The 22,256-nt window shown below is 49.6% G+C and overlaps 1 protein-coding gene across 1 annotated transcript in view; it reads right to left on the minus strand.

Moving 5' to 3' along the window:
* Positions 1-5,120: 5,120 nt before the first annotated feature.
* The window catches only part of UHRF1 (ubiquitin like with PHD and ring finger domains 1), a 32,442-nt gene continuing 15,306 nt past the window's right edge, over positions 5,121-22,256 (minus strand). Inside the window, exons 5-16 of the mRNA XM_043911885.1 lie at positions 18,633-18,733; positions 18,228-18,414; positions 17,542-17,665; positions 17,342-17,449; positions 16,956-17,060; positions 16,020-16,126; positions 14,152-14,314; positions 13,928-14,065; positions 11,262-11,400; positions 11,031-11,176; positions 9,172-9,270; positions 5,121-6,642 (exon numbers count right to left, since the gene is read on the minus strand). Of these exons, the coding sequence (XP_043767820.1) occupies positions 6,496-6,642; positions 9,172-9,270; positions 11,031-11,176; positions 11,262-11,400; positions 13,928-14,065; positions 14,152-14,314; positions 16,020-16,126; positions 16,956-17,060; positions 17,342-17,449; positions 17,542-17,665; positions 18,228-18,414; positions 18,633-18,733 (1,564 nt within the window). The 3' untranslated portion in view covers positions 5,121-6,495. The remainder of the gene's footprint in view (positions 6,643-9,171; positions 9,271-11,030; positions 11,177-11,261; positions 11,401-13,927; positions 14,066-14,151; positions 14,315-16,019; positions 16,127-16,955; positions 17,061-17,341; positions 17,450-17,541; positions 17,666-18,227; positions 18,415-18,632; positions 18,734-22,256) is intronic.

The raw sequence follows: 22,256 nt of genomic DNA on the forward strand, positions 1-22,256 counted from the left end.
TTGGATGTCACGACTCTGATTTTTTTATATCGGGGTACCTAAATAGGTTGTCAGCTTTCCAATTTTGCTTAGGGGGACTTAAATTTTTTCTCAAGTTCCTTTTTTAAAAACAATTCTAGTGTAGTTGACTTACAATACTGTTAGTTTTTGCTGTACAGCAAAGGGATTCAGTTTTTATATATATTTATCCCTTCCTCCACCACCTTTCCTCTTTGGTAACCATAAATTTGTTTTCTAAATCTGAGTCTATTTCTGTTTTGTAAATAACTTCATTTGTATTGTATTTTAGATTTCACATGTAAGTGATATCATGTTGTTTGCCTTTGTCTGGCTTACTTCGTATGAGAATCTCTAGGTCCATCCATGTTGCTGCAAATAGCGTGATTTGGTTCTTTTTTATGACTAAGTAATATTCCATTATGATCTTCCCAGATGGTTCAGTGGTAAACAATCTGCCTGCCAATGCAGGAGACTCAGGTTTGATCCCTGGGTTGGGAAGATCTCCTGGAGAAGGGAATCGCTCGCTACCCACTGTAGTACTCTTAACTGGAGAATCCCATGGACAGAGGATCCTGGCGGGGTACAGTCTATGGGGCCACAAAAGAGTTGGACACGACTGAGTGACTAAACAACAATATCCCATTGTATGTGTGTAGCACGTCTTCTTTATCCATTCTCTGTTGATGGACATTTAAGGTTGCTTCCATGCCCAGGCTATTGTAAATAGTGCTTCTGTGAATACTGGGGTGCACATATCTTTTCAAATTAGAGTTTTCTGCAGATGTATGTGTAGGAGTGAGACTGCTGGATCATATGGCAACTCTATTTTTAGGTTTTTAAGGAACCTCCATACTGTTCTCCATAGTGGCTGCACCAATTCACAAATTTACATTCCATCAACATCGTAGGAGGCTTCTTAAGGGAACTTTTTAAAATGCCATCTATGTGTCAAAAAAAAACCACAATTGTAGGATCCACACAGGAAGTATATTTGAGAGTTCACCATACAGTCTTTTCAACTTTTCTACATTTGAAAGTTTTCATAACAAAATGTAAGAAAAAGAAAAAAACTATAATCACTGTCCTTTAAGTAAAAGTGTTCTATGCCAAGGAAGAAGGACACAGTCCTGACAATTTTCAAATGGATAAGTTAACTTGGCAACAACTCATTGAATCATATTCAAGTCTTTGCAGACAAGTGCGGATCCCACCAAAGGCTGGGTTCTGGGAATCACTGGTATGTGTCCCTAAGAAAGGACCAGGAGGCTCTCCAAGTACCGGCCTTCAGATGACCCAAGGCCAGTTCCTTTCTCACTGTTTTCCACCTTCCTCTGCTTTCCCCAAACTCCCCTCCAGCTTCTGCTTATGGGCTTGTTTGATACATAATAGAGATGGATGGAAAAATAGATCCTCTATTTTTTTTTTTTTTTTTTTTTTTGGTCGCACCACAGGGCTTGCAAAATCTTAGCTCCCTGACCAGGGATTGAACCTGGGCCCTCTGCACTGGGAGTTTGCAGTCTTTTTTTTTTTTTTTTTTTTTAAGATTTATTTACTTTTGGTTTTGCTGGATCTGCAATACTGCACGTGGACTTTCTAGTTGCAGCAAGCAGGGGGCTACTCTCTAGCTGTGGCTGGAGGGCTCTAGAGTACAGGCTCAGTAGTTGTGGTGTACAGGCTTAGTTGCTCTGAGACATGTGGGATCTTCCTGGACCAGGCAATCAAGGTCCCCTGCATTGGCAGGCAAATTCCTTACCTCTGAACCATCAGTTCTGAAGCCTGAGTTCAGAGTCTTAGCCACTGAACCATCAGGGGTGTCCCTAGATCCTCCTACGTCTTTAAAATATAAATTTTTAGAAATACATTTGGTGGCAGGGTTGAGGTGGGGGGCGGCCCTCCCTGGTGGTGTAGTGGCTGACTCCGGACTCCCAATGCAGGAAGCCTGGGTTAGATCCCTGGTCAGGGAACTAGAGACTCCGTATGCCACAACTAAGACCTGGTGCAGCCAAATAAATAAAAATAAACATTAAAAGAATAATAAATTTAAAAATAAAAAGCTTAAAAAAAAAAAGAAATACATTTGAGGGGTAGACCCCTGGCAGTCCAGTGGTTAGGATTCAGCCCTTTCATTGCCCAGGTTCAATCTCTGGTTGGGAAACTAAGATCTTGCAAGCCACATAGTGTGGCCAAAATTTTTAAAAATAAAAAAATTTTTTAATGTTTAATTTTTAATGAAAAATACATTTGGGGTTGAAATTCTAACATTCCATTTCACACCAAGCATGTATCACTAGACACACATATAGGATACGTCTTTTATGAGCAGATATGCAAATAATGCAAACACCAGACCACACACGGCTCATGTGGTTGTTGAGGTGCTGGATAAAGTGGCTACCCCATCAACAGGCACAAGAAAGTACAGACACTACTGTCCTAATGTTACTCTTTAAATTTGTATATAAAACAAAAACATAGAGAAACATCAATAAACAAGTATGTACCCTGGCTTTGCCATGTCCTTGGATAAGTCACTTAACCTGTCTATGCCTCAGATGTTCTGAGGTTGAATGTTGCCATGCCAACACACATGTACAAATGAAGTCTAAAAATATTAACCCTCTGGGGGGCAAGATCATATACTTTGGCTTTTTCTTCATCTTCAATTTACAAATGTTCTAAAGGATTATTGTTGTTCAGTCACTTAGTCATGTCTGACTCTTTGTGACCCCATGGACTGCAGGTTTCCACGTCCTTCACCATCTCCAGTTTGCTTAAACTCATGTCCATTGAGTCGGTGATGCCATCCAACCATCTCATCCTCCATTGGCCCCTTCTCCTCCTGCCTTCAATCTTTCCCAGCACCAGGGTCTTTTCCAATGAGTCAACTCTTCACATCAGGTGGCCCAAGTATTAGAGTTTCGACATCAGTACTTCCAATTAATATTCAGGGTTGATTTCAAGATGGACTGGTTTGATCTCCCTGCAGTCCAAGGGACTCTCAAGAGTCTTCTCCAACACCACAGCTCAAAGGCATCAATTCTTTGGCGCTCAGCCTTTTTCAAGGGTTATTAATTTTATAGCAAGGAGTGGAGGGAGAAAAGAAAGATTTACATTAAAAAAAGAAAAAAGCAACCACGTAAGTTTTAAAAGGTGGTCCAACCTCAAACTGGAATATTACTCAGACATGAAGAGTGAAGCCCTGACACTTGCTACAGTGTGGATGGGCCTTGAGAACACGATGCTCAGTGAGATGCCAGACACAAAAAACTGTCTTATGAATTTAATTACATGAACTATCAAGAACAGGCAAATTGGCAGACAAAAAGTGGGTTGATGGGGAAAAAAAAAAAAAAAAAGTGGGTTGATGGTTGCCAGGGGCTGGGGGAGGGGTGGGAAGTGACTGCTAATAGGGACTGGGTATCTTTGAGGGAAATGAAATTCTGGAACTAGATAGAGATGATTACACAACTGTGCAAATATACTAAAACCCACTGTATACTTTAAGTGGGTGTTATGTCATGGGCAATATATCTCAATAAAACTGCTATAAAATTAGAACTACCAAGTCAACCAGGAACTCAATACACCTAATATTGGAATTATTTTCTGCATAGCAGTTCACACACACTTTGCCGGGGTTTGCTCATTTTTTAGACATTTTTAAATAATATTTTGTATAATATTTATTTGGCTACCTTGGGTCTTAGTTGCAGCACATGGGATCCAGCTCCCTTGCACTGGAAGCACAAAATCTTAGCCACTGGTTGACCAGCGAAGTCCATGGGGTTTGCTCACTTCTAACGACAGCTTCCTTAACTTCTGAGAAACAAAAAATATTCTACAATCTTGACAACGTACCTCAGTGTGTCCTGCTCCCATGTGTGGCCCCCCTGCAGACACCTAAGCCCACTTGGGGACATTATTTCTTGGCTCCTCACAAGACGGCCTCTTTTTTATTTCATGTTCACACTTTGACTTGAGATATAACTCACATACGGCACAATTCAAAGGATTTTAATGCATTCACAGGTATTGCAATCATCACCAAATTTAGGACATTTTTATCACCTGCAAAAGAACTCTGCACCCTTTAACTCCCCACCTCCTCCATCCCTCACCAGGTCCTGTCATCACTACATGAATCTGCCTTCTGTCTCTATGCATCCCTGTTTGGCATTTCATATGAATGAGAAAATATATCTTTTGTAACTAGATCACCTGGAGAAGGACACGGCAACTGACTCCAGTATTCTTGCCTGGAGACGTCCCTGGACAGAAGAGCCTGGGGGACTGTAGTCCATAGGGTCACAGAGAGTTGGACACTGCTGAGCACCACTAGCACTACTTTTACTTAGCATGATGTTTTCAAGGACACACTTGAAGGTCCCGAAGAGGCAGAGCTTATTTCTTACATCCACCCACAGCGTTATAGAACCATCAGTACAAGGTGCCAGTGGTAGGTTGGCATCTATAGAACTCGCCACTGTTAACGTCCCTGGAACTGTTCAACTTGCCTCATTGTTGGGGAATTCCCTGGTGGTCCAGTGGTTAGGATTCCATCCTTCTATTGCAGGGGGCATGGATTCAATCCCTGGTGGGGGAACTAAGATTCTGCAAGCCAAGCCACGAAGGCACAGCCAAAAACAGGAGAAAACCTGCAAAATGTGCCTCATCCTTGGACTCTTGACTCCCACTGGAAACAGCATTTCAGTTCATCTGTCTCCATACCCCATGTGCACCCTAGGCCTGCAGAGGGTCCCGCAGGGTAAAGCAGTTCCCTAGATGATGGTCCAGGCTGCTGACACCCACTTAAGGCAGGGCCAGTCTCCTCGTGGGGGTTCCATGACAGCCTCTGTTTCTTCAAGTGTAAATGGGGACAGTGCCATCCCCCTTAGTGACACTAAGTGACCTCTGGTTCCAAGCTGGAAGGCCCAGTTTGGCCCCTCTGGACCACTACCCATCACTTGGATCTTCTGGGCCTCAGTTTTCTCACCTGCAAAGTGGAAATGATGCTACTTGTCTAGTATCCTGGGTATTTCTAGATAGAGAAAACATGTTACAAGTTACAGAAGTGCCTAGTAGACTACAGGGCAATTTGCAAACAAAAAAACACAACCAACGCATCTGTAAAAGGCATTTATTCTGAGAATCTAAAACCTGGACAGAGAATATTGAACTTTGTAAAAAAAAAAAAAAAAGCCTACACAGGATTTCGGTGTTTATTCCTAATACATTAAACCACCTAATAATGAAGTAAAAAAGAGAAACTTTTAAAACAGTATTGCTCCAGTTTGTCTGCAGTTATGTGACTTAAAAATATCCCTGTTCTGTTGAGGTATAAGCTGCAAACTTTGGTAAAGTTAGAAACATTAACGAATCATTCCCCAAATACAAAACTTCCCCCTGACAAAAAAAACAAAAAAAACCAAACCCTACAGTTATTAGCTTCCTTGGTACATATACAGTAACTACAAAAAAAAAAAAAAATTTCATTTGGAAAAGGTGTTTATTCATTTTAAAAGGTTTCCCTCTTGTAATTCCCAATTGGTGAGTTGCAAATTCAATTTTGAGGATCCACAAAACCCTGATCGTCCCACCCGCTCACCTGGGATCCCCAGGGAGGCACGGAGGACCCCAGTTTGAGAATCCGGTTGGCATTGTCAATAATTCAGTGCTGAGAAAGAGCCCCGGGTTGAAAAGGAGGGAGGGACCAAAGGCACTTGAATGTGGCCCCGGGCGTGGCTTCCGTGGCATCAGGTCGGGACGGCGCTGGGCCCCACGGAGGGGAGGGTCCGGTGGAGGTAGCTTCGGTGTGGCCCCAGGTTTCTGCTCGGGTAGCCGGTGGCTTGTGTGCGGTGGGGACGCGGAGGCAGCCCGGTGGGGGATGGCTTGAAGGTAAGCGTTTCAACTGGCCCCAGTGGGACTTCTCCGCTTTTCCTTGGAACAGTTTCCTGCTGGTGATGCGGGGCCAACACCTGGGTGTGGTGACACCCAGGACCACAGCCTCGCTGGGTCTTAGGCGATGGAACTTCACCTCTGGGGGCCCGACCCACCAAACTTGAAAAGATTGTTCTAGGCAGCCCGGTGCCTTCTTGCGAGTCGGTGGCAGGGATGGCTGAGAACTCAACCCTGGGAATTTAAGCAGCCTTCACACCAACTCGTTTCTAATCCCATCCTCAGAAGAAAAACCAGTTTTTGAAAAACTTTCTTGTTTTGGGTTGGGTTTTTTTTGCTGATAAAATTGCAGGCTTTTTGTTAAAAACCAAAATAAAAACACTGAGAAGTCCAACTTTGTTCCTTCCTTTGAGGCATAATACAAATTCCTGAAAAATTCATAGATTAAAAAAAAAAACGGGAAGACGAGGCAGTTTTAGGGAGCGGAGGAAAAAACTACATGTTTAAGTTAAGCCCACTAAAAACGAAATGGGGGCCACAGACCCCTCTGATAACGTTTTTAAAAAAAAAAAAAAATACTTGGCGAGAAGTGCTTGAGGATCACCGCCCGCTGCCATAGCCGGGGAAGAGCTGGCTGAGGACGGCCTGCAGCGGCTGGTTCACGGTCATGGCGTAGCTCCGGCCCAGGTCATAGCGACAGGCCGGGCAGCTGAACACCTGGGCCTTGAAGGACCTGTCCAGGCAGTCCTGCGGGAGAGGGGGCAGGTGAGAGGTGATCCTGGCCACCCAAGGGCCCTGGGGCAGCACCAGGCACCCAGAGGCCCCTCCTGACCCTCAGTCTCATTTTCCAGCTGCTGGCAGCCCATGACCGGCCCGGCTGCCCCAGGCTCATCAAAGACACCAAGGTTGGAACTTCCCAGTGGTCCAGTGGTCAGGACTCTGCACTCTCACTGCCAAGGGCCCACGTTCGATCTCTGGTCAGGGAGTTAAGATCCTACAAGGTGATCGCTCAGTGTGGCCGAAAAAAAAAAAAAAGAGACTCCCAGGTCATCCTGGCTGCCAGGCTCCTGCACCTGGAGGTCACACCACCTGGCAGGTCTACCCTGGCTCTCTCATCACATCAGAATGGCCCCACCTCACCACACCCTGTCTGCTTTCAAAACAGCACCTTTCTCCTTTTGGAACTGTCTGATAGACTGATGTGCTTGTGTGTTAACGGAGCAGACGCTCCCCACAATTAGGGGCTGTGTTTCCCTGAGATCCCCACACCAAGCATAGGACCCAGCATAGAGCAGAGGCTCAATAAAGATGTGTCGGTGAGAAGACAGGAGGAAAGGGAGGGAAGGATGGAGTTTGGATTCTGAGCCAGACTTCTGGGTTCGAACCCAGTCGTCAACCAAACAACGCGGAGGGTGGTGTGGGGAGGAAGAGTCAAGTGTGGAGACCGAGCTGCAAGCCTGAGGGGACCTGGAGAGCTGACTGCCCCATGAGAGGAACAGGCCGGAGATGATGCCCACAGGGGCATAGACACCTGCACAGGTATGCACACCTGAAGGATGGCACCAGGCGGCTGGGTAAGGGGCAACGCCAAGCAGGAGAAAACCTGCTGCCGCTGGAGGAGGGCAGTGGCTTTTGTATTAAAAAATACAAAAAATACAGTGGCTCCTGTATTTAAAAATCCCTGTGTTCTTTTCCAGTATAAAGTCTATAGCTGATGGCAGACACAAGAGACAGTAACTGCGCTCAATGCGCTGACTCAGGTTCAAAATCAGGTGCTGGACTGCTGTGAGCTTCACAGTGGCCAAGAGGTGGAAACACCTAGAGCTCACTCACAAATGATAGATCAACACAACGTGGTCCATCTGCATGCTGCAGTGTGACTCAGCCTTCACACGGAAGGAGATTCTCACCCACGGGACAACACGGGTGAGCCCTGAACCTGACGCTCCAGGACAGAAGCCAGACCCAGAAGGACACACACTGTCTGATGCCACTCACAGACATCCCCTGGAGAAGTCAGATCCACAGAAACAGTATCAGTAGAGAGTGGGGCCAGGGGCTGGGAGTCAGTGTTTAACAGGGACAGAGTTTCAGTTTGAGAAGATGGGAAAGATCTGGTTATGGGGCTTTTTAAAGTCACACAGCCAGAAAGGAGAAGAGTTGGAGGTCAAACCCAGGCAACTGATCCCAAAGATGTGCTCTCTATGCCACTCTGTCAAGCCTCTGAACCCCTTGGGCCCCATGTGGCCTGGGGCACCAGGGGGTATCTTTCCCAGTCTCCATCAGGCCACATAGCACGTGAGTACTGCCCAAGTGCTCCACATTCTCAGGGTCCCTCCCCTGGTCTGACAACTGACCCAATGCCCTGGACGCAGCGCAGCGACCCAGAGTGAGCAGGTGGCAGGGACAGTCCCTTCTGAGCTGCCTGCCTGCACTGCCCATAGGTTCCTACAGACTGACTCTGGCCAGAAGGCACACCAAAGATGCCATACATGCAGCCCAGTACTTCCCAACTCGGGGGACACCCGGGACCAAGTAGGTGGGGCCAGGGATGCTGCTCAGCTCCCAGGACACCCCCATGATAGAGGACAATCCAGCCCCAAAGTGGGGAGACCCTGGTCCAGGACCCATCTCAGCCTCTCCCAATCTCTCTTTCAAAAGCATCAGATTGGAGACTGCTTCCCTCCTAAAACTGACCACTGGCTGAAGGCTCCAGCCCCACTCACTAGCCCTCATCCCCCACAGGCCCTGGCTACTCCCATGAGCCTGCCTGATCCTGCCTACCAGGGATGCTGCCCCGAGGCCCCTCTCAGGGGGCAGGTTAGTGCCACCTCATCCTCCAGGAAGCTTTCCTCCCAGCTCCTCTAGGTGATAAGTGCCTCACACCTCTCCAGCCCTGCCTGAGGCCCACTTAAATCATTTAGTATGACCAGACGGCAGAGCAGGACAACAGCCCATCCTCTCCCACCTCTCCCACCCAGGCAGTAAGATGCTGGAGAAGACCAGTGTGTGACCCCCAGGGAAGGTAGGCACGCACCGGCCTGTTGAGGGCACAGCAGAGGGCCAGTGTGGCTGGAGGCTCAGGGTGGTGGCAGGGCAATGGGCACCTGTGATGACGGCTGGTGGGGGAGGGGAGAGCAACTGTAACCCAGGCAGCCCGGGAAACAGACCCTGAGGCCCCCGGAAGGGCAAGGGGCAGGAGGTACGAGTGAAGCCAACAAGCACAGGGTGGCGGCGGGGGTTGGAGCCCCCGCGGGCCCGCGGCCACCCCCTCACCTTGCACACGTTGTGCTGGCACACGGTGGTGATCGGGCGGAACACCAGCTCCTGGCAGCAGATGCACTGGAACGTCTCCTCCACTTTGCTCAGGAATTTCTGAAAGCGGAAGAGCAGGTGTGTGAGGCCGGCAAAGGCGCGGCTCCCCAGAATGAAGGAGCACGACAGGTCTCCAGGTGCCCTGCTCGGCCCTCGCCCCGGGTCCTGCCCTGGGAGGACAGGGGTCACTGTGACCCTGTCTGAGGACCAGAAGACAGAGGGCCTGGAGCCGGGCGGAGCGCATGCAGGCTCGAGGCCAAGGCCAGGCTCTGTCAGTGCTCGTTTCGGAGCAGAGCCCAGCCCTGCGACACGCAGCACCACCTGCCCACCGCTCAGACACCCAGGGCCAGCAGGGTGCAAAATGGAGAAACACCTGCTTTCTTGGAGCCTGGGGCCCAGAGGAGAAGACTGAAGACAGGAAGGTGGAAGACAGAAACTCAGCAGTGCTGGGGGACAGCAGGGAGCAAGGAGCGGCTGCCGCGGAAGGACAGGGTGGGGGGTGGACCGAGAGCCCGCCACAGAGAAGCTGATCTGTCAACAGAGACCTGAAGGACTGAACCTCAGCCTCCTGAGACCTCATGTCTGAATCCTGGGACCTGCGGACCTGTCACCCACCACACACAGCAGAGGGGACTTGGCAAGAGGGATTAAGGCTCCTGAGATGGGGATGACCCCGGGTTCCTAGTGTCATCACGGGGTCCTTATAAGAAGAAAGGGGAGGGTCAGAGGCAGAGACAAAAGACGCAGAGCTGCTGGCTTGAGGATGGAGGGAGGGGCCACGAACCAGGGATGAGGCGCCTCTAGGAGCTGGAAGAGTCAGGAGTCGAAACTCCCCAGGAGCCTCCAGAGGGACCAGACTCACCCAGGCCTGGGTTTTACCCCTAAAGGCTTATTTGTTAGGGCAGCCACAGTGATTTCACACAGGAGAGAGGCTGAGCCAGGAAGGCTGGGGGAGAAACGGACTCTGGGCAGAGAAACCCACGAGAGAGAAGGCTGTGAGACAGGATGACAAAGAGGAAGACAATGGAAGCAGAGGACGTCAGCAGTAACAGGCAGCTGGCCCAGGGCTTAGCAGGGTTTGGGTTTGATCCTGACTGTTAGCCAAGGAGAGGTGGTCCCCACCAGGGAAGGACAGAGGACGCCAAGGCCAAGACACTCGCCTGCAGTGACCCATCAATGTCACTCTACCCACTAAGGCAGGAGGATCAAACATAAAAAAAATTGACCTGGTTTGGTGGTTTCTGGGAAATTTGAAGACAGAATGACCCTAGAAACCAGCAATCCCACTTCGAGGTTTATACCCAACAGAACTAAAGGCAGGGTCCTAGAGTCACCTACCCACCCAAGTTTACAGCAGCCCCTTCACAACAGCCAAAGCTGGAAGCAACCCAAGTGTCCAATGAGAGACAATGGGTAAGCAAATTCCATTCATGTGGTGGAACATTACTCGGCTGTAGAAAGGAAGGAGGTTCCAACACGGGTGGACCTTGAGAGCGTGATGCTCAGAGAGAAGCAAGACCCAGAAGGGCACACACTGTCTGATCCCACTCACAGGAGGTCCCTGGAGGAGTCAGATCCACAGACAAGAAGTAGATGGGGCCAGGGGCCGGGGGAGAGGAGGGGAGTCAGTGTTTCACAGGGACAGGTTCAGTTTAGGGAGATGAGACGTCCTGGAGAGGACGGTGGCAATGTTATACCACAATGTGAGTGTGCTCAATGCCACTGAGCTGCGCAGCGCAGAGTGAAGACGGTCAATTTCACACCATCTCCTCCTTACGACAGTGAAAAGGAAACGGCCCCAGCCAGGCAGGAGAGCTCACCGGCCCGTCCTTGAGCGACTTCAGGATCTCGGTCCACAGCTTCATGTTGCTCTTGTCCTCCTTGATGAGGCTGCTCTGCTGGGTGGTGAGGCTGTAGGGCTCCACCTTGGTCTTCTTGGGCGTCCCTTGTGAGGACCCGTCACCTCCTGGGACAGAGCGGGGGGCGGGGTGAGGATGGAGAGTAGAGGCGGCCCCACCCCTGGGCGCGAGGGTGGCCGCAGAGGCACCCACCGGCCGACTTGCTCTTCCGCTTGCCCTTCCTGGGGGATGTGAAGCCCTCCTCCCCGTCCTCCTCCTCCTTGTCCAGGGCTGCCCGCTTGCTGGTCTCCTTCTCCTTTCTGGCCAGGGCCTCCAGGTAGCCCTCTGGGTACTGCGAGTGGGAGAAGACAGGACTGTTACCCCTCCCTGGTCCGGCCCCAGAGACAGACTCTGTTCACTCAGCCGCAACCCAGACGTCTCCACCGACCCGACTCTGGAGCAGTGACTGAGCAGAGACTCACGGGGGCAAACACACAGACACACAGCCTGTGCCTCAGGGTGGGGGTGGCGGGGGAGGAGGCAGAGTGAGATCCCGCACGTTAGAGGCAGCAAAAAAGACAGTCTTGTGTTGTTGCTTTGTTTAGGCTGTGAACCCACACAGCATGGGGGATCTTAAGTTTCCCAACCATGGACTAAACCCGAGGCCTCAGCAGTGAAAGCCCCAAGTCCTAACCACTGAACTGCTAGGGAATTCCCAAGATAGCCTTTATTAATTTATTTATTCTGCTGCATACCCCGAGGCTTGTGGGATCTTAGTTCCCTGACTAGGGATTAAACTAGGGCCTTCGGCAGTGAGCGCTCGGAATCTTAACCATTGGACCGCCAGGGAACTCCCCCAAGACAGTCTTAATGGTTTTCCATTTCTAAGAGAAGAAGTAGGCAAACTTTTTCCAGCCGGCGGCTAGGCAGTAAGAATTTCAGGCTCTGTGCTGCCAACAGCCCGCCCAACCCCTGTGGGGATGATGGGCATGGCTGGCCCCCAAGATGACCTCATTTACCATAAACCAGGCCCAGGCCTTAGCTCCATGACCCCATTCTGATGGGTCCTGCGTTCCTCCAAGTTCCAGAAGGCTTTATTAGAACCCCATTTCTTTTTTGTTTCAGTTTGGCCTGAGAGCATCTGGGATCTGAGAGGATCCTCTGAGAAGATCTAAGTTCCCTGACCAAGGATTGAACCTGCGCCCCTTGCAGTGGAAGCTCGGAGTCGTAACCACTGGATCGCCAGGAAAGCCCCTAGAACCCCATCTCTAAGGCACCTACAATCACAATTGTTCCATTAACAAACCTTCAAGCTTTCCTAGTAATGTGAACATACTGTGAAGACTTAAGTCCTAAATAAAAATCTTTCTCCCACTAAACAGTTCCTGACCCTCAGCTGTCTGCCTCCTCAGTTCCTCTGCTTCTGAATTCCCTGCGGTATAAACACTGCTTCAAAAGACAACTCTCTGTGGCACCCCCGCCCAGGGGGTAGGCACTATCAGACTCTCAACAGCAATTAAGATTCCTGAAATAGTCCCACCACGACGTATCAGCTGTAAAGCCGCTCACCGTGAGGAACAGAAAACACCATAATTATAGTGCAAAAAGGCAGTGTTCCCCAGGCACTGGGTGAACTCTTGGAAAAGATTCTGTAGTCATAGAGAAGAGCAATTGGTCCAGGGGCACGATCCACCTTATCTTTACATTTAGACTTCTCTCCATCTCTTATGGGCTCCCAGGTGGTGCTAGTGGTTAAGAACCTGCCTGCCAAAGAAAAGAGAACCCACCTGCCAACACAGAAGACATAAGAGACGTGGGTTCGACTCTGGGTTGTAAGATCCCCTGGAGGAGTGCATGGCAACCCACTCTAGTATTCTTGCCTGGAGAATCCCATGGACAGACAGGAGCCTGTGGGGCTACAGTCCATGGGGCTGCAGAGTCGGACATGACTAAAGTGACTTAGCACACATGCACTGCTTATTAATATTAATCTATTTAGACCAATTGTGTTGGTTTGTCAGCTTTGGGGTTAGGAAGGGGTGAGGGACAGAGAGGAAGAACAGAGATGGGAACTTCCCTGGTGGTCCAGTGGTTAGGACTCTGCTTCTACTTCAGGGTTCCATACCTGGTCAGGAAACGAAGAGATCCCACATGCCACATGGTGTGGTCAAAAAAATAAAGAGAGAGAGAGATGGAAAAGGAGAGGAGAGGAAAGGGTGGAGGGGACTGGCCAAGAGAAGAGATCAGACTCCAGACTGATTTCGGATAAGCGCCTCTAAGACAGCTCTGATAAGGAAGCCCAGCTCTCACCTCTAACCACAAAAGCAAAGCCTTGGGGCTTCTCTACTGGTCCAGGGGTTAAGAATTTGCGTGCCAACGCAGGGGACACCAGTTTAATCCCTGGTCCAGGAAGATCCCATGTGCTGCAGAGCAATAGTCTATGCACGACAGCTATTGAGCCTGTGCTCTAGAGTCTGGGAGCCGCAACTACTGAAGTCCGAACGCCCTAAAGCCCATGCTTTGCAACAAGAGAAGCCACTGCAGTGAGAAGCTCAGGCATCACAGAGAAAAGCAGCCCCCACTTGCTGCAACTAGAGAAAGCCTGAGTACAGCAACGAAGACCCAGCACAGCCAAAAGATAATAAATAAATCTTTAAAAACATTATTTTTTGTTTAAAAGGCAAAGCCACGTGCACACCTGAGCCACCACCCCCTCAACATCCTCTGGCTGAAGGACGAGGCGGGGAAAGCCAGGGAGCTACCACCTGTTCGCAACCTGGAAATCATCCAGGATGAGAGAAACCCTGGAGAGCAAGGCCCTGCCGGCCAGACGCTCCCTGCCCGGGCCCCCGGCTGGCTCTGGTCTGGCCACGACGCACCTGCATGGTCAGCCCCAGCTTCTTGATCCGGTCCTTGCCCTCCTTGGTCCAGGGCCCCGGCTCCACGTCATCTCGACGGAGGAGGAAGCGCCACACCAGGAAGCCAGACTTGCCCTTCTCGGGCCAGTACCTGACAACCTACGGAGGGAGGGGAGCGGGGGTCAGAGGGCATCATGCTAGCATGGGGGCGGGGCGGCGGGTGCAGGCACAGGGGCCTCGCTCACCTTGTAGATGCCGTCGTACCGGTTGCCCTCAATGGGCGCATACTTGCTGTGCTTGCGGCCCTTGACGTTCCGCACCACGCGGACTGGCTTCCCCGACCGCCAGTCCTTGGCCTCGGCCCCTTTGAGGTCGTTGATGGGGGCAAAGCAGTTGAGAGCCAGGGCCCTGTGGGGCAAGGCAGGCCCATGCTCTGGACAGTGTCCCCGAGACAGGGGGCAGATCGCGTCCCAAGCACCCAATCGCATGAACATGTGACCTTCTTTTGAAAGAGGGTGCTTGAGGATGGGGTCAAGTTCGGCAGCGGTCAGAAAGGATTAGGGTGGGCCCTGAATCCAATGACCTTGTAAGGAAAGGGAAACTGAGGGACTTCCCTGGTGGTCCAGTGGTTGGGACTCCGCACTCTCACTGTTCAGGAACTAGATCCCACATGCCGTAACTAAGAGCTCACATGCCTCAAATTAAAAACAGACAATAAAACACGCATTTCCCATGCCACAACTAAAGACCAAGCACAGCCAAACTGGGGAAAAAAAAAATTACAAATGTGGGCCAGGCCAACAGGCCTGTCCCAACGGAGGGCACAGAGGCCTGGGAGCAGGGGGAGCAGAGGTCAGCTCAGCAGCCCTCTTTTTAAACAAAGATATTTAGGCAAAGAGCTTTCTGGAAAGCAAGAAATACCAATTTAGATTTCTACTAACAATGGAATGCTAGCCTATGCCTTGGCCTTTCTCAACACTGGAGAATCTGGGCAGCTTTACAGGATAAATAAATAGGAACTCATCATTGCTTCAACGTGTATTTTTTTGCTCACTAAAGATGAATAAATTTTCATGGTCACTGGGATCTCATTACATTGCAGAATGATTTGCACATCCTTTGCTTTATTCTGTTAGTTTTTCTTGTTGATTTGCAACAGCTCTTTACATAGAAAGGCATAACTGTCAGGCAATGGCACCCTACTCCAGTACTCTTGCCTGGAAAATCCCATGGACGGAGGAGCCTGGTAGGCTGCAGTCCATGGGGTCACCAAGAGTCGGACACGACTGAGCGACTTCACTTTCACTTTTCACTTTCCTTCACTGGAGAAGGAAATGGCAACCCACTCCAGTGTTCTTGCCTGGAGAATCCCAGGGATGGCAGAGCCTAGTGGGCTGCCGTCTATGGGGTCGCACAGAGTCGGACACGACTGAAGCGACTTAGCAGCAGCAGCATCCTGCTAATGGCAGACTTTCCCCCAAGAGTCACCTGCCTTTTCTGCACACTTATGGCTTTTGTGTGATTTATAATATTTAAAGGTCATCAGATCTCTATCTTTTCCTTTGTGCTCTCCATTTATGCTTTACCCAATCCTGTAATTGCGGCTCAGGAAACTCCTTCCCACCTAGTGGTGTTGCAAATAAAGTTTTATTGGAACAGAGCCATGCACACCCTCTTCCGTGGGCTCTGTGGCTGCTTATGTGCTATGAGAGCAGAGCTGAGTGGCTGCCACAGAGACCATGCAGCGTGCAGAGCCAAATATGTTTATTATCTGGCCTTCTGTGGGAAAGTTTGCTTCAACTGTGACTAAATGACTCACAAGTGGACAGAGCAGGGGAGAGATGGAACCTACATACCACATTGTTTTTTGGCCATGATATGCGGCATGTGGGATCTTAGTTCCCCGACCAGGGATGAAACTCGTGTGCACTGCAGTGGGAGCGCAGAGTCTTAACCACTGGACTGATAGAAGATCCCACCACCACAGTCTTAATGGGAATCTAACTTCCTGCACGTAATGGCTCCAAAACAGAACACAGCCCCTCCCCTGTGCAGCCACCCGAGGACGAGGCAGATGTGCGCCTGAGAAACAGTAACACTCTGCTCTGCAAACCTGTTGGTGTTGGTGAGTTTCTGATCACAAGACTGTTCTGCAGTCCGCTTGTTTCCAGAAAGGTCTCGTCCACCGCTACCTGTGTACGTGAACGAGTTCCCATGGTCCTGAAAATGAGACAGAGGGCAGGCTAAACCCTGATCGCACTGGAAAGGAGAGATACCCTCAAAATGAACCCACACATGCCCATGAGGATGCCAACTGTCAAAGAACCAAGGTGTCAGGACCAGCGACCAAACAGGTAACACCAAGTGTGGGTGAGGATGTGGAGAAACTGAAACCCTGTGTGTGGCTGGTGAGGATGGAAGCTGGTATGGCTGCTGTGGAAAACGGTATGGACATTCCTCACAAATTAAAAACAGAGTCACCGCAGGCTAGCAATCCCATTTCTGAGTTTATACCCAAAAGAAGTGAGAACAGGGACATGAAGAGATCTGTGCAGACCCAGGTTCATAGCAGCATTATTCACAGGGGCTAGAATGTGGAGACAACACAGGCATCCACGGATGGATGACTGGATAAATAAAATGTGGTCCAGCCACACACTGGAATATTACCCAGTCTTAAAAAAGGAAGGAGATTCTGATACCTGTTACAGCGTGGATGAACTCTTAAGGACAAGATGCTCAGGGAGATAAGCCAGACACAGAAGGATAAATATATGACTCTATTTATATGTCAGATCCATAGAGACAGAAAGCAGATGGTACAGGTCAGAAGCTGGGGGAAGGGATGGGGACTCAAGTGTTTAGTGGGGACAGAGTCTTGGTTTCAAAAGATGGAAAAGTTTCTGTGGATGGATGGTAGTGACAGTCGCATGACAGTGTGAATATGCTTAATGCCACTGAGCGGTGTACTTAAAAATAGTTACGATGGTTTTCTGTTATGTGTATTTGCCACAGTTACACACAAATGAAACCAGCTCCCCATACTCACCACATCGTCCTCATACCCTCCAGCCAGGACCAAGGAGTAGGCCCCGTGGTTGCTCCGGCCATGGATACCTGCCACGTGAGGTCGATGGACCCCCGACTCGCTGACCTATGAACCCACCGAGAGGTAAGTGGACCAGACATTACAGAAAAGCTCAACCGCCCTCACTCCCGCCTTCAGAGCCAGAGTCTGACCCTTCGACCCAAACACATCATTCCTGTCAAGAGAACCCTCAGTCCCTGAAGGCCAGAGTCTGAGCCATACCAGGGAAGGACCTGGTGAGAACCCCAGCCTAGCCTCCTGCCCCTGGGGCAGCCCTCCCCGGCAGAGGGGCTGCTGGAAGGCCAGTGCCCGCTGACTGAGCCGCAGCGCCCGACATCCGCACGTACCTGGACTCGGAACCTCCACATGGTGCCCACGGGGATGCCCGGGATGGGGCCGAAGTGGTTGGATGGCACGATGGTGCATTCCTTGGTGCGGCCCACGCACGCCATGCCCTGTCCATTCCAAAACAGAGGGGAGAGCGGCATGAGTGACCGCGGGAGGGCAGAGGGCAGCAGGGCCCTCCAGGAGCCCAGGGCCCCCGCACCTTGCCCCAGTCCCGCTGCGAGGACGATGTGGCCGACGCCATCTTCGCCTTCTTCTTACTCTCCTTCAGCTTCTCGCCCGCCTGCACCACCTCGCTGGAGTCGATCCGGCAGTCGGGGCAGTACCTGTGACCACAGGGACGTCACCCCCTGCCCGAGGTCGCATGGCCAGCCCCCTGCCTTCCTGCACAGCCAAGACTGCACAGAAGTGCGGAGGCAGGGAACGGCTTTAACTTTAAAATTCACGAACTCGACATGCAATCCACTCTCTCGGTCCCACGGGCCACATCGGAAGAGCTCGGTTGCCACATGGGGCGAGTGGCACCCTTGGTGGACAGCAGACGCTGACCCCTCCCACTGGGAACAGCAGTGCCCCCACAGTGAAGCCAAGCCCAGTCCCCACGCGGCCAACACAAAGGGCAGTTCAACAGCACCTACTCACTGCCAAGGACTCAGTTCCCTGTCTCCACCAGGAGGGCAGGGGTGGGGCAAACAACAGCCACCTCTTGTTAGTACTTCCAGGTTCTCAAACCAGAGCTGAGCATCACGACTCTCCCACTCCAGGCCTGAGACGCCCGCTCCTGCTTCTGGCCCACAGCACCTCCCTCCCCCTGGCCAGAGAGCCAGGGCCAGGCCACACGGGAAGGATCCCACATCTCCATCACCTCGGCCACCCGGGGGCACTCACCACTCCTCCTCAGGGGGCACGCTGCTGAGTGGTGGGCTCAGGCAGTAGATGTGGAAGGCCATGTCACACTCGTCACACATCAGCTGCTTGTCGGGGTCCTGCTTGCCCCCACACATGTGGCAGGCACACATGCGGCATAGCTTCCGCTCATCATCCTTACAGTGTTTGCAGGAGGGCCCGCTCTTCCCTGGATCCCAGGAAGCAGGGGGATGGGATCAGCTCTGGCAGGGCCCCACCCTCCCACCCTGCACCCCATCACACACACAGCATGGAGGGGTTTTACAGTGTCTGCAGGAGGGCCTGCTCTTCCCTGGATGTGGGGTGGGGTGGGATGTCAGCTCAGGCACGACCCCCACCCCTGCACCCACCCTCAACCCAGCACAGAGGGGCTGGATCAGAACTCACTTCTCATCGGGTTTTCCACCATGGGGTTCCCCTCGCCCGGACGCTCGATCTTGAAAACTTCGTCCACGAAGACAATCCTACAGTCATTGAGAGAATCACCCCTACAAGAGAACGGGCCTGTTAGGACGACCAGCGGGCGGCCCCAACGAAGACCCTAAAAGACCCGGCCACTTGGACATGTTCTCACAGCCCGTGAACAGCTCTGATTCTAATCAAATCGGAGAAGAGGCTTTCACAGGGCCCTGTGAACTTGCCTAGCTACTATCCTCGCAAATTCAAGTCCTACCAAATCAGGAACAAGGTGAAAACAACAAATAAGCCAGAATTTCATTATGTGATACATTTGAGAGAATAATTTTTAACCTTTGGGAGGTGACACCCACTAATTGGCAAGGCCCATTAAACAAGGCTCAATAGGCAAAAACTATAAAGCAAGTTCTGATCAAAATATGAAAAATTTTTAAAAATTACAAAAATTCCTCTAGGTTAAAACGACCCCAGGATCATCTCACTGCTTCCATCAGACCATCTGACTGCCTCCATCGGATCACCCCACCACTACATCGACAACCTACTAAGGAAAGCAAATGTGAATCATGTATAATTTCACTTTCCGAGAACCACTTTTAAATAGTAAAAAGTAGATGGCATCAATTTGAACGTGCTCCTTGGAAGGAAAGCTATGACAAACCAAGAAAGAGATCGTATTTAAAAGCAGAGACATCACTTTGCCGACAGAGGTCCATATAGTCGAAGAGATGGTTTTTCCAGTAGTCATGTACAGATGTGAGAGCTGGACCACAAAGAAGGCTAAGCACTAAAGAATTGATGTTTTTGAATTGTGCTGGAGAAGACTCTTAAGAGTCCCTTGGACTGCAAGGAGATCAAGCCAGTCAATCCTAAAGGAAATCAGTCCTGAATATTCATTGGAAGGACTGATGCTGAAGCTGAAGCTCCAATACTTTGAATACCTGTTGCAAAGACCTGACTCACTGGAAAAGACCCTGATGCTGGGAAAGACTGAAGGCAAAAGGAGAAGAGGGCAGCAGAAGATGAGATGGTTAGACAGCATCACTGACTCAATGGACATGAGTTTGAGCAAACTCAAAGAGATAGTGAAGGACAGAGGAGCCTGGTATGCTGCAGTGGCAGACATGACTTGGCAACTGAACAACAACAAATGTAACCCAATGTATACAAAATATCATTTCAATGTGTAACGAATGTTCAGGAATGATTAACAATCGCCAGTTTACACTCTTTTCCAGCACTTTTAAGTTTTTGAAATCCAGGGTATATCACAGCATATCTCAATGAGTCCTGGCCACATTTCAAGCGCTTGGCAGCATGCAACTCGTGACTGCAAGACTAGATGGCACATGTCCAGATCTACCCACCAGTTCACAGGGAACATGGGGACAGAGGAACAGAGGAAATGACACCAGGAGGATGCTGGTGGGGAATCCAGACTGTATGGATTTTATGTGACAAACCCAGCCTCCCCAACAAACAAGGAAAAGGAGGGAAAAACAAAAGGACAGGAAACCTAAGATAAAGGAGACTTAAAAAAAAGATCTACTGTGGATTTTCCCTGGTGGTCCAGGGGCTAAGACTCCAAGCTCCCAATGCAGGGGGGCCAGGTTCCATCCCTGGTCAGGGAACTAGATCCCACATGCCACAACTAAAGATCCTAAGTGCTGCAACGAAGAGTTCACATGCCACAACTATGGCCTGGCACAGCCAAAGAAATAAGTAAATACAAATATTTTTAAAAGAAACAGATCTACCAACTTAACTGAAATCTGTGGACATTACTTAGATCTTCAACAAACAAATTATTTTTTTCTAAATGAGTCAATTGGCAGACAGAACAATGACTGGATAGATGTTAAGAAATTAAATTTTCTGTTATCATAATAGCATGAAAACTGTTTCTGTAAAAGAGTCATTTTAAAGAAATATACTCAAAAGTATTAACAGATACAATGATTCGATGCCTGGGAATTACTTCAATTTAACGGGAGGTGGTTACATTCTCAGATGAAGGAAAATTAAAAGAATGTTGCTAGCTGATACTCCTTTATAGAATAATGGAGGAAAGTTCTTCAAGTAGATAGAAAATTAAAAAGAAAGGCATCTGGGAGGAAAAAGGAAGACAGACAACAGAAAGTGCAGAAACATGGGTATGTACAGTAGATTATGTTCCTTATGCATGTTCTAAGTCATACATGACGATAGAAATCAAGACACCGTCTGACACTCAAGACGTAAATGCATGAAAGATTTCCACACTTCCCTCAAAGTGGTAACAGAGACACTGGTATGTCACAGGCTTATATGACAGAATCCAGAGAAACCACTAAGAAAACTATGCAAAATAATACATTCCAAAAGACCACCAACAAATCAAGATAGACTCCTAAAAAATGCTTACATAACCCATAGGAAGGAGTAAGAGAAACAGGAAAAAGAAAATGGGGAAACAAACAGAAAACAAGTAACAAAATGGCAGGCTCAAGCTCTGATGACTCAGTGGTAAAGAATCCGCCTGCAGTGCAGGACACGCTGAAATCCCTGGGTTGGGAAGATCCCCTGGAGAAAGAAATGGCAAACCAGTCCAGTGTTCTTGCCTAGGAATCCCATGGACAGAGGAGCCTGGTGGACTACAGTCCATGGAGTCGGACACGCCTGAGCAGCACACAAGCCCTAGCATACCAATAATCACCTTAGATGTGTAATGGTCAAGATACTGTTGATCCCTGACCAACATGAATTTGAACTTCATGAATCCAATTATTGGTGGATTTTTTCCAATAGTAAATGCTATAGTACCACACAATCCCCAGTTGGTTGAATCCTCAAATGAGCAACCACAAATACAATGGAACCAGAGATGGGAGGATGGACTGTAAGTTATGCTTGGATTCTCAACTGCACAGAGGTTAGTGCCTCTAACCCCCTAGTTGTTCAAGGTTCGATAATGTATGCCAAGTGGTGGACTTCCCTGGGGATGCAGTGGTTAAGAGTCCAAACTTCCACTGCAGAAGGCATGAGTTCAATCCCTGGTTGGGGAACTAAGATCCCACATGCTGCGTGTTGCAGCCAAAAAAATATTTCAATAATGGCCAGAAAACATAACACATGCCAAGGAGTATGCAAACTTGATGAAGTGGATTTAAAAAAAAAAAATGACCCAACTATATACGGTTTATGAGAAACTCCAAATTCAACCACAGTGGTAGAGATACACCATGCATATTCATTCATTCACTTATGGCCATTCTGTGTGGTTTGTAGGATCTTAGTTCCCTGACCAGGGATCAAACCCAGGCCTCCTGTAGTAGAAACAAAAGTCTTAACCACTGGACTGCCAGGGAACTCCTCATTTACTTTTATTTTAAAAAGTGTATCAATTCACATATACATATCTCAGATAAAATAGACTTCAGAGCAAAGGAAATTACTGGAGACACAAAGAGAGATATTACATAAGGAACAGAAAGACCTAACACACGTGAGTATGTCCACATCAAACAACAGAGCCTCATGATTCTGAAGCTGACAGGAGAAAGAGACAGATCCAGTTACAGCTGAACACCGGGACACCCCCTCAGCACACGACAG

Source organism: Cervus elaphus, chromosome 9 (assembly GCF_910594005.1).
Source record: "Cervus elaphus chromosome 9, mCerEla1.1, whole genome shotgun sequence".
NCBI classification, from domain to species: domain Eukaryota; kingdom Metazoa; phylum Chordata; class Mammalia; order Artiodactyla; family Cervidae; genus Cervus; species Cervus elaphus.